At 59.2% G+C, this 11,839-nt stretch overlaps 2 protein-coding genes across 2 annotated transcripts; one reads left to right on the top strand and one right to left on the bottom strand.

Annotated features, from left to right (window-relative positions):
* Positions 1-168: 168 nt before the first annotated feature.
* On the bottom strand, positions 169-9,462 carry SDHC (succinate dehydrogenase complex subunit C). The gene is made up of 6 exons (XM_051641324.1): positions 9,395-9,462; positions 6,355-6,411; positions 5,536-5,637; positions 5,001-5,062; positions 2,947-3,110; positions 169-1,103 (listed from the first exon to the last, which is right to left on the bottom strand). Exons 1-6 carry the CDS (start codon positions 9,412-9,414, stop codon positions 999-1,001), a joined length of 510 nt encoding a protein of 169 aa, XP_051497284.1. The 5' UTR covers positions 9,415-9,462; the 3' UTR covers positions 169-998.
* An 830-nt stretch (positions 9,463-10,292) lies between these two features.
* Positions 10,293-11,828, top strand: MPZ (myelin protein zero). Its single transcript, XM_051641214.1, has 4 exons — positions 10,293-10,599; positions 11,140-11,306; positions 11,395-11,608; positions 11,689-11,828. Exons 1-4 carry the CDS (start codon positions 10,338-10,340, stop codon positions 11,826-11,828), a joined length of 783 nt encoding a protein of 260 aa, XP_051497174.1. The 5' UTR covers positions 10,293-10,337.
* The last annotated feature ends 11 nt before the right edge of the window (positions 11,829-11,839 follow it).

Consider the following 11,839-nt stretch of genomic DNA (forward strand, 5'->3'; position numbering starts at 1 on the left):
GCTCCAAAGTCTGGCACTACACCTGCCTCCCAACGCTGCAAAGTTTGTTTTTCCATTGCCTGGCTCCACCGGGAAGCAGTGACTCCCTGGATCTCAAAGCAAAACAGCCCTTCCCAGTTTATGTGGCCTCAGACGTGTCAAGCACAGAGACAAACCTGGTGGCTCATGTGAAGGGTCAAGACTGCTTTATTGCAAAGGTGGATGAGTGACAAGTGCTGAAACGAGACCTGGTGGCCATGTCCAACCAGAAAACCACGTCACTCCCTGTCCTGCCAGAGAGGAACTTCCTAGCAGGAAAACTGGATTTTTCATTGGCAGGGACTCCAGGGCTCCAAAGCTGGCCAAATCACAATATTTTCAAGGATGAGGAGTGGGGACGGAACCTATGCAGGTCTGAGCACCCCATCCCAGCCAGCTGGGCTCAGAACATGAGGTCCCAGCCCAGTACCCAGCACCCATTCCCAGCACCCATTCCCATCACGGGTGCCAGCGTTGGCAGCTCCGCCTGCTCTCCCTGCTCTGGCACTGGGTGCCTCAATGGAGATGCTTGTCCTGTGCTGGGCCTACACACACACCACCAGCATCCCTGAGCCCACTCAGACCTTGGTGACACAGATTCAGCATTGTCTCAAGCTTGGGGACAGAGCAGAGCAAAGAAACGCCCTGGAGTCTTTCCCTGGAAGAAGCGAGGCAGCTCTGTGCCAGCGACTGGGATGGACTGTTAATTTGTGCCCATGGCTGCTCTCGGGCACGTGGCACAGCAGGGGACAGCCTGGCCAGGGTCCCCCCTGGCTAAGACAGGGTAGCTCATCAGCCAGGCTAAGGAAAAGCAACTCTGATCATCCACGAGATTCATAAGAAGGGGAAGGGTCACCTTTCCCAAAGATTTATCGTTACTCGGGAGCGTCTCCTCTTGCCTCCCTCTCCACCCACGTCTTGGGGTGGGCCAGGACGGAGTAAATCTTCCAAAAAGGGAGGCCATCACTAGGGAGACACCTTCACATTGCCGCCAGGCCGGCGGAGGAGAGCAGGGTCAGGATCAGAACCAGCACCCCAGACTGGTTGACCTGGGGGATCTTGAACCCCTTCCCCAGGTCCCATGCCTGCAGGAGAGAAGAGACACAGCAGGGTTAAAACAACAGGGCTGGATGGTCCCCAAAGGCAGATGTGCCAAGGTGCAGGCAGAAAGGCACCTCCTTCTGACGAAAGCTGGAAAAAGGTCTAAAAAAACCTGCCTTTGGACTATTTGGTATAAACCGCAGGGAGGGCTACAAGTGTCCATCACTGCAGAGCAAGGGGCTGGGGTCTTCCTGGGGGCTGGGATCTTCCTGAAGGCATACGTGCTTCGTCCAGAGGAAGCTTATCCCCCAGCAACCCTCCCATCATCAGCAAAGCCACCCGTGAGCTCTCCCTAATCCCCCACAGCCACAGCACTGCCAGGGTTGCTTCAAAAGCAGCGGCTGCTCCCCCCTGCTCCCCTCCTCTGACAGAAATAGCTTACTCAGAACAGCGGCCAGCCGCAGAGCCGAGGCAGCGCCAACATCCCCAGGGCAGGGCTGCAGCCCCCAGTCCCCCTGTGCCCACCCCTGCGCATGGTGCGAGTCATGGGACCAGGCTGAGCCCAGGTGGCAGGGAGGGACACTGGAGCAACACCTGGAGCTGGGAGTCCTCCGTTCCCAGGTGGGTTTTACCTCTTGGATGTGTCTGGCCAAGCAGGAGCAGGGCTGAAGGCAGCCAAGGGAGCACAGCCCACACCCAGCTCCCCGGAGAGCCCCAGGACCCCATGCAGATTAGCACCTGGGGCAGAGGCACTAAACTGGAGCTGCTCCCGATTTACTCCCCTCTTGCCATCAAAGGGCTACACTGCTGAGCGCAGCTGGGGGCCAACACTGCTGCTTTCCTTCTCAGACAATTTAATTGGCATCCTAATCTATCTGTGCAGTTAAGACTTCAGCACGCATTTGGCTCAGCATGCTCTGGAGCAGCTGGCTGTGACTGCTCCTTGTGCCCCGCAGCATCTCCAGGAGCCAGCAGGGCCCAGCTGGCCCGTGCTCCCAGACCTTGTCCAACGCTGATGAGCACGCTAACGAGCGCTCGCTGGGAGCCGCTGGCCTCCCCCAGGGCCCAGAGAGGGGGCTCTCCCTGCAGCACACAGCTGTTGTGCACCCCAGCAGCTCGGCCAGGCTCACACGAGCACCTCAGAACGGCTGCTCTCGGGTACAGGATGCAAATTCCAGCAGCGCTCAAGTCCCGTGTTTCCATGCTGGAAAAACTGGAAGCTGTTGGTGCCCGCAGCACAAGCTCAGGCTTGCAACCCTGCACAGGATGTTCCCCCTGCCCAGAGCAGAAGGATCATGTCACACTCTGGACCAGCTGCCTTTGCAATTTGCTTCTGTAAAACCTATCTGGAGATGCAGAAAATCAACCACAAAAAGCAGCACATCTTGTTCTGTTCCCAGCAAGAAACCCTCAGCTCCCAGCTCCCCCCCTCTGTCGTCAAACACAGGAAGCTCGGCTGAAGGGAGCTGCTCGTTCCACTCCTCAGCCCAAGGCAAACATGACAGGTTACTTTCTGTGCAGACAGCTCCATCCCCAGTCCACTGCCACACGTCTCCTGAGCTCATTAATTACTATGAAGCACTTTGAAGATCACAGCACAACAGCTGCGTGATGAGGGCGAGATAACGAGCAGCGGGTGGCAGCTCTGCAGCTCCAAGGGCACAGCGGAATGCTGCTCCCCCACCGGGGGGACACCAGGGGATGCTGCATCCAGCTGTGCCACCCGCTGAAGTGCTCTTTGCCACTTAAATCTACCCAAAAATAGTACCGAGGTTCTGAAGCACTTGAGGTGACTAATTCCCATTTCCAAGGGCACCTTCCCAGATGCTGTGGCCGGTAGAAGCTTCCCTCCCCTCACACTCCCAGCCCCTCACAGAGGCTACTCACAAGGTGTCGGATCCCGTTCCAGGTGTGGTAGGAGAAGGGGAAAGCCAGAGCAAACTTGGCAGAGTAGATGAGAGCAGGCCCCAGGCTGAGCGACTTCACCATGTCCAGGTAGTGCGGAAACTGCTCTGGAAGCAGCAGGGCAGCCAGGCCAAAGAGAGAGACACCTGAGAAGAGCAAAACCACAGGTCAAACCACTAGAATTGTCACCAGACCAAGGCCACCTCTGTCCCTCTGGTTTGGTAACACAGCCTGAACCATCACCAGCTCATGGCAGCCTGTGGAAGGAGCTGTCTGGTGGCAGTGCCAGCAGCAGGGTGACAATGTGCCCTGCGGAGCTGGGGACTCAAACTGGGGCAGCAACACCCTAAATCTGGGTCCTGCAGTGGGGGCTGCATTACTCATACAACACCCAGGTACCAAACTCATGCAATTACAGCCAAACAAGCTCAAATTCAAGGTTCAAGGAATTACAAAGTTCAGAACTGTCAGGTCGCAGCTCTTCAGCAAAGTCCACAGATGCACATCTGGGGACAGAAACTGCTCCGCTGCCAGCCACTGCTGCGGGCAGTGATCTGGTGAGGACCAGCACAGGCACTGGCAGACAAGGGGCCTGGTGCTGCGCTGCCTGCAGGAGCTGCAGCCGCTTCTGCCTGTTTCTGGGCCAAGAAGGTTTCTCTCCAGATGGTGCTGCCGAAAGCAGGGAAACAGCGGCAGCAGCCACGGCTCAATAGCGCCTGATTGCACCGCGGCACGAGCTCCAGCGCCGTGGTCGGCACTGGCACTCAAGCAGCTGCTTCCTCACTCAGCCACTCGTCTCCTCAATGGCCTTTGTATTCACCCTGCAAGCGCAGGAAGTCAGAGGCTCTTAATTACAGGCCTTGATGGAAAGGAGCTGAACACTTCCCCCTCCTCCTCCTGGCTGCTCAGTGGTGGTCGGCAGAAGTGATGTTCCCTCGTGCTCCATCGGCTGGGCAAGAGGATGATTCCCCCTCCGGCAGCGGCTGACGGATGGGAGCAGAAAGGCAGCAGGGAACCTGCCAGTTCAGCCTGACAGCCAGCTGGACAGGGACCACATGGGGCTGGGCATGTCCCAGACTCTGGAGACAAAGTCCCAAAGCACGGTGGTGCCAGCCTGGCGGCCGGACAGCACCCTGGGCTGGCACAGGGACAAGGGACACGGCCAGCCCAGCACAGCCAGCAGGGCACAAAGTCACCTTGCCATGCTGGGAGGAGGCAGCCATCACCAGGGAAGGGTCTGGGGGCAGAGCTGAGCCTCCACCAGGGCTCTGCTGTGCAGATATGGGTGCCAGGGGGCTCATGGATGCCCTTTCCTAGGAGCCCAACTCCCAGGTGCTGGTGGAGGTCGGGCTGAGAAAGGCAAGATGCAGCCCTTGCTGCTTTCTCTTTCTTTTCCAAGCAAAGAACTCAAGTCCTCAGCCCTGCACAACTTTCCTCAGCTCTCTATCACTCTCTGCCCTTCTGCAAACACCAACCCAGCTCCCCACCCTCAACAGGGGGCAACCAGAGAAGCACCTTCCTGCTGCCAAGAGAGGGCATTAATGGAAACAAAACAGCCTTTCACAGTCAGATTCCTATCATTAGTCAAACCAGGCAAGTCAAATTGCTGGAGGGAGTTTATCGGTTTTGATGCTGGCACCAGGATCTCTGGGAAAGCTGAAGCTGCTCCCAGGGAGCTGAAAAACTCCACCCATGCTAAGGAAAATCCTCTGAGCTCTGCCTGCCCCAGTCCTTCCCTCACACAAGGTCTCTTATAAGAGTAAACCAGCAAAAAGCAGCCCCAGAGGAGATGGGCTGAGCCCTGGAGCAGATGGGCCTTGGACGGATGGGGCAGTGTCGCTGCCTCGGTAGGACTGGAGGAACTGGCAGCACCAGAGGACAAAGGGGCAGAGAAATGGGGATGGGGAAATGTTCAGAGATGGAAAAGGGAGAGGACAAGCACAGGCTTCCCAGGAGAAAACCTGCTTCTGAAGCTGACAGAGGGGAGAAAGCACATGTCCGAATCAGAGGGGTCCTCCCCCCGCAGCCCCACGCACCTAAGCTGAGCGCGACGCCGGTGCCCCGGTGTGTGATGGACATCGCCATGGGCAGTGGCCACCTGGAAAACAACCAACCTGGTGAGCAAAATGGGACATGACACCACGGAGGCCCTGAGGCCCAGGACAAAGCCACAGCCCCTCCATTCTTAGACAGCTCCAGGCTGCTGGGCGGGTATTTCTGCACTCAGCTATTCCAAGAATCCAGTCAGAGCGAAAGGGGAAAGACGGGGGAATGTGCAGAGGCAGCTTGGGAATGGCAAATGCTACTGGCACGGGTTTGGGAAGGGGAAGGGCGTCTGCTGAGAAAGCTTAAAGGGAGGTGAAAGAGGAAAAGACGATCATGCTACTCTGGTTGAGGAACCAAGGGGCAGGGTTTGGGCATCCAGGCTCAGGGATAAACAAGGGAACCTGGAGAAGTGCAGGGGGTGCCCCGCCCGCCCTCCCACCCCAGGGTGCTTGTGGGACTGGGCTGTTGTGTGGCAGAGCCCAGGGGTGCCCCAGCATGACACCCAGGAGGCCACAAAGCTCTTACTTGTAAATGGTGAGGTGAGGGGACAAGGGACGATTGGACTTGGTGTTCTTCTCCCAGAAACGAGCCATCTCCTCCTTGGCTGTCGTTCCCATTGGGATAACACTGCAAAAGAAGAGGAGACGGGTGGTGCAGGGGGATGGGCAGCATTATACCCCTGCCCGCTCCACCAGGACAATTCCCATGGCACAGGATGAGCTCCCAGCTGCCCTTGGCTCCAGCTGTGCCTGGACACAGCATGGGGGGGGCAGGAGGGGGGAATGCTGCCAGTTCTCCCGAGGGAATAACACCACCAGGGAAGCTTCAGCACTGGAATCCACTCGGCCAGTGGAGCTGAGCCCACCCCAACGCAGGATATCAGATAACATGTTATGTAACACTGATAACACAACCTGCTCCTGCTGCGGTAATTGCAGACTGTGCCACATAAAGAGCTTGTCATGTAATGTTCCCGAGATTACACAGCAATTACACTTGCAGCCAAATTTAGCAGAAAATAACTATCTCCCCCTAAGCCCGACAACACAAAGCACAGGGACAAGAGGGTTTCTGTGGCGCCCACTCCCCTTCGGGGCAGAGCTAAGGCCCAGGGGGTGATGGGCAGAGACCCAGGCCCACCCCAGCAGCCAGCCTTTCCCTGCACTGAAACCCCCCCGCAAGTCCCAGCCCTTCCATAAACAGGGCATGGTGGACAAGGTGGCAAGTGGTCAACACACGGTGTTGATTGACCAGAATTCCTAAGTGGATGGAGCCCCAGAGCCTTCTGGGGATCCCTTGGGGAAGAGCTTAATCCCATTACTCCTGGTAAAGGTTGGGACTCACTGTCGCACGGGAAGGCCGGGGCCAAGCCGGGCCAGCAGACATCGCTGACCAACACATCTGTGGGAGAGAAGACAGGAAGGCTTTGTGAGCACCAAGGAACTACTGGAAAACGCCAAGGATACAGGGCTGGGAGGAGATTCACCACCTTGGTGGTTTGTATCTTAAAATCAGCTCAACAAGAGAGGATCTGGGCTGATCCTCCACAAACCTTCTCCCTCTTACACCGAGCTCATAACTAGAGTCTCTACACTCTGCCTGGGGCTCATTCTCTAGGACACCCTGTAATTAGTCTGCTCAGCTGCAACACCTCGTTCACAAACAGATACCAGCAGCCTGAAGGCTCACAGCTATGGGGCAGCAGGCAGCACAGAGAGGCACATCTGTCCAGCTGCCCCAGGGGACATCGCCCCCTCCTCCCAACACTCATTTTCATCAGGGCCTTGCACTGCCCTTCATTATGCCCCGAGCACCAGTGCAGCAGGGTCAGCGCCACAGGCTGCGCCTCAACTGGGTCTCAGGCGGCGAACAGGGATTTTGTGGCGCCCGGAGGAGCAGAAGCAGCTCCCTGTGGACTGTGGCAGCTGCAACTCTGACAAGTGAGGGCACCTCTCCAGGGCTGAGGGAACCAGCCCAAGCATTTGCAGATATGAGCTGGAATCTGCAGCACCCACTGCCTGTCCCGAAGGCACGACAGGAACAAGGTGTGCACCTGCTCTGCACCATAGCGACCAGCACTAATTAGTCTTCCCAAATGCATCTGCACCAGCATCTCCCAGTGTTTCAATAACACCAGCAGATACACAAAGTTCTGTGGCTCCTCAGTTGTCCTACAGCCAGTCTCGAGGACATGGTAGGAAAAACATCTGGAGATCACCAGGTGTGAGTGCAAAACAAATGTCACCATTATTAACCACTCTGAGTTCCTGTGGAAATGATTGTCAGGATGTTTCTTTTCAAAATCCTCCCTCGCCTTCAAACGCTGGACTTGAAGGACAGCAGGTTTTCAGGAAAGCATCCCAGCTGGGTGTGCAAATTTTCAGCAGTGCAGAAACACCCCCCTAGGCTGCAGTGCAACATTTCTGACTGAAAACCTCTTTTTGAGCCATCTCCAGTTTATCAACCCTCTCCCTGAAGCACAGACAGAGTGAGAGCTCAGGAGGACACGGATGATCCCACCATCATGGCCAACAAGGGTTCAGGAACATCCAGGAGCTGCCCTGGCCTGCAGTTCATGCTGACCCAAACCAGGGGGTTTAATTCCAAAACAAGTGGCTTTGCCACCCCCCAGACACAGGGAAACAGCTCTTTGCTCATCCTGGACCAACAACAGCTGCCAGGACCGCATCCCTGGGCAGGGGAGAGGATGTGAAGGATAAATCTCTACCCACAGACCATGAATGATTTACACACCTTGCCAGGCTCCCCCCCAGCCCTCATTTCAGGATTAAAAGGCCCAACCTACGTCATTCCTCCCGGCACAGAAGCTGCTCCAACACCTCTTGGGGGGCCAGGGCACAGAGAGGGAGGAATCACACACAACATTCAAAACAAGAACAAAATCCACAACGCGTTTGCATTTTTTCAAAGCTAAACTCCCCAGTCAGAGCTCTCCATCCTCTCAGCTCAATTTTAGTTGTTGGTTGTTTTTTTTTTTAAGATGCAAAGCATCACATCTTGCCTCAGTGCAACAACTGCTGCTTGCAAAACAGCCCTCCAGCGACGCAATCAAGGTCACTCTGTACCCAGGACCTGTTCTCTTCATTATTTATCACTCCCTGAGTTTTTGCATCTTTTCCAGCTCTCTCTCCATTAACTCACATCTCCTTCCAGATCACTGATAAACATGTGGTTTGTTTTTTTTTAAAAAAGGAGCTCTAAGAGAAGATCCTCCAGACCCAGCTGAGTGCTTCCCAGGGCACCCCAGGGAACTCCAGCTCCATCCCACACCCCAGGAGGGTGCAAAGACCCAGGGAACCCCCCAACAGTGGGAATTATCGGGGCCTTCACAGGGCTGCAGGCCCTTCTCCCCCAGCTCATTAGCTCAGGAGAATTTCGGGACAGCTCTGGAGACCATCAGCTCCGCATCATATCAACACTGATCCCGCAAGGCAGGTCTATAAAAACCCCTCAGATTCTACCACGGAGGAGGCAAATGAGAAGCGATTAAATATGCTTTTTCATCTGACAAGCAGAAGCAGACAGGAGATGAGTTACAAGGCACAGGCTGCACACCAGGGCCAGCGGATGCTCCCGTGTTTTCCCAGCAGCAGCTGCGGGGCGCCCCCCCGCAGATCCCATCCCCCCTCCCCGCCCCCCCCGCTGCCTTCAAACCAACCCACACAGACAACGAAGAGTTTCCCGCAAACGCGCGACAGCCGCCAGCAAGAGACTGTATCAAGAGAATGAAATCCCAAACACCGTCTCCAGGCTGATATCAGAAAGGAAAACGTCGGGAAGGGGGGGCGTGGAACGAAGCGGCCTTCAGGAGGCACAAAACTTTCTGGTGGGGCTGGAAGACGGGCAAAGGCAGCTTCCAACTGGGTAGGCACGACCTTTGTCGCCATGGCTGCTCAGGGCCACGGCGGGACACGCTCCCCACACGAGCACTGAGCTCCTGAGGCTACCGGCACAGCGGGGTGTGAACGGGGACGTTTGTCCACCCAGAGCCAGAGGCGTGAGGGACAGGGCAGGGAGGGGCAGGGCTGTCCCTGCCAGCAGCAATAACCGCCCAGGCCTCGGTTCACCCCCCGCAACCCCAGGGACCGGCGAGGCCACATGGGGACCCTGCCGCACTGGGCGGGGAGGAGCAGAGACACGAATCCCGGGAGCACCAGGCCGGACTGCGGCGGGCGGGGCGGCCCGTCCTCGCGCCTGGGGCCGTTACCGGGATGGGGCTCCCGCAGCCGGCGCGGCCCGGCCCGGCCCCGCTCCCCCCGCCGGGTGTCCCCGCCGGCCGAGACCCGGCCCCGCCGGAGCGGCACAACCGTCCCGTCCGTCCGCGGCCGCTCCCGGGCGCCGCCCCGGCCCTCCCGGGAGTCACCTCAACGCCAGCGCCGCCATCTTGGAGCGCCGCGCACGCCGGAAGCGGCCGTGACGCACTTCCGCCGCCGCCCCGCCTCCCGGGCTCGGCGGAGCCGCCGCCCTCGTTGGTCACCGGGGCGCCCTGGATCCCCGGTGGTACAGTTACCCCTCATAAGTCTCCGAGGCTGCTCCTTATCTCTTTGTTATCCTCCGTTACACCCTCTGCTGCTCAATATCCCACGGTTATCCCCCGGGGTTGCCCGTTGTCCCCGTATTATCACCCCGTTAACCCCCGTAACCTCCCGGGGCTGCTCATTAGTGTCTCGCTTTCCCCGTTAACCCCCGGGGCTGCTTGATACCTCATCATTACTCCCTCTTATCCCCCAAAGGGCTGCCCGCTGTCCCCTCGTTAACGCCCGTTAATTCCGGAGCTGTTCGTTAGCCCCCTCGTTAACCCCGAGGATCCCCGCTGTCCACCCCCAGGGCTGCCCGTCACTCCCCCGGCTGCCGTTACCCCCCGGTTACCCCCGGGGCTGATCACTTTGGTGATCCCAGCTCCACACCCCGCAGGGACGGACGTGCCCCTCGCCCCGCGCTGCAGCCGGTTGGCTCCGTGCTCAGCGGGGCACGTCCAGCATCACCCCTCAAAGCTGCGTTTCCACCCCAAAATGGTGCTGCAGCGGCGGCTGCCGGGAGCGCGCCTGGCCCGGCAGTGCCAGCCCCGGAGCAGGAACCGCACCGGAGGGGCCCGGCAGCCGGCCAGCGGCCACGGGACAGGAGGGGACACGTCCCTTGCCACAGAGTGAGACCCCAGGCCCCTGGGGCCGGCTGGTGCTCTCCGGCTCCGGCCACATTCCTGCTGAGCCGCCCCCGCTGCAGCCGGGAATGCGGCCGGACAAAGGGCGCTGTGTGCCCGGCCCCCCCATCGCGTGCTTCCCCCTCCTCGCCCATCGCCAAACTAAATGTCCCCTTTCAGCCCGGGGTGCCCGGCTCCCCCGGGCCCCCTCCGCCCCGGCTGCCCGGCGCCCATTGGCCCGAGGCCGGGGCGCCGCCGGCATCATTCGGCGCTGCTTGCTCTTAAACCTCAGCCCCCTTCCCGCCGGCACCCTTCGGCACACCGCCGGGCCCCTCGGAGCCGGCCGGTGACAGGAGCCACCATGTCTCAGGGTGCCGGGGGCAGCAGCAGCCTCCTCCTCCTCCTCGCCGGGCTCCTCTCGGCACTGGGTAAGCTGGGAATGGGGACCAGGGCTGCTCATCCCCAAATCCTGATGCTGGGGGGGTACCAGGGCACTCCAGACTCCCGGGAGGTGCCTGAGGGGCCAGCGGCCACTCACACTTCTGCTCTTGGAATTGTCACTAGTGGTGACAATGCTCCGGTGGTGATGTCCCCATCACCAGGCTGCAAGATTCCTTGCACCAGCCACCTCCCTGGGGACAGAGAGGGGATTGGGGTGCCAGCCCCACCAGTGTCCCTGGGCGTCAGCTGGCGCCAGGACATGGAGCCAACTGTGGGGACATTGAGCTGCTCATGGGGACAGACTCGGCTGTGGAGATGCCGAGGTGGAGTCTCCACCAAGGCACCTGCAGTGGCACAAAGCGCTGCAGTCCCCTGCCAGTCCCTGTGCTTTCTCCAGAGATGACAAAAGCCCTTTGGCAGCAGCGTGGGGCTGGTGCAGAGGCACAGACCAGCCAGCAGCCCTGGTGATGAGCATCGTCCCCGTGCCAGGGTCCCCCATGGGGCTGACAGGTTTGTGCCACTGGCAGGGCCATCCCCAGCAACCTCCATCCATGTGTACACGCAACGGGAGGTGCATGGCACCGTCGGTTCCCACGTCACCCTCTCCTGCAGCTTCTGGTCCAGTGAGTGGATCTCCGAGGACATCTCCATCACGTGGCACTTCCAAGCTGAGGGCTCCCGTGACAGCATCTCCGTAAGCGTCCACTCTGGGGAATGGGGTGGCCCTGCCCTGCCCGAAGCCACCATGATCCCAATGTCCGTGTGTCTGTCCCCATCTCCAGATATTCCACTATGCCAAGGGCCAGCCCTACATCGATGAAGTGGGCAACTTCAAGGAGCGGATGGAGTGGGTGGGTAACCCCCGCCGCAAGGACGGCTCCATCGTCATCCACAACCTGGACTACACTGACAACGGCACCTTCACCTGTGATGTCAAGAACCCACCCGACATCGTGGGCAAGTCCTCCCAGGTCACGCTCTATGTCTTCGAGAAAGGTACAGCCCTGGCAGGCCCCTCCCTGCCTCAGCTCTCCCAGCCCAGCCAGGGGGCTGACGGGACACCGGTGTCCCCACAGTGCCCACCCGCTACGGTGTTGTGCTGGGCTCCATCATTGGCGGGGCTCTGCTGCTGGTGGCCGTGGTGGTGGCCCTCGTCTATCTCCTCCGCTACTGCTGGCTGCGGCGGCAGGTGGCCCTGCAGCGACGGCTGAGGTGAGCCCTGCTGTC

Source organism: Apus apus, chromosome 27 (genome assembly GCF_020740795.1).
Source record: "Apus apus isolate bApuApu2 chromosome 27, bApuApu2.pri.cur, whole genome shotgun sequence".
In the NCBI taxonomy this organism is placed as follows: Eukaryota; Metazoa; Chordata; class Aves; order Apodiformes; family Apodidae; genus Apus; species Apus apus.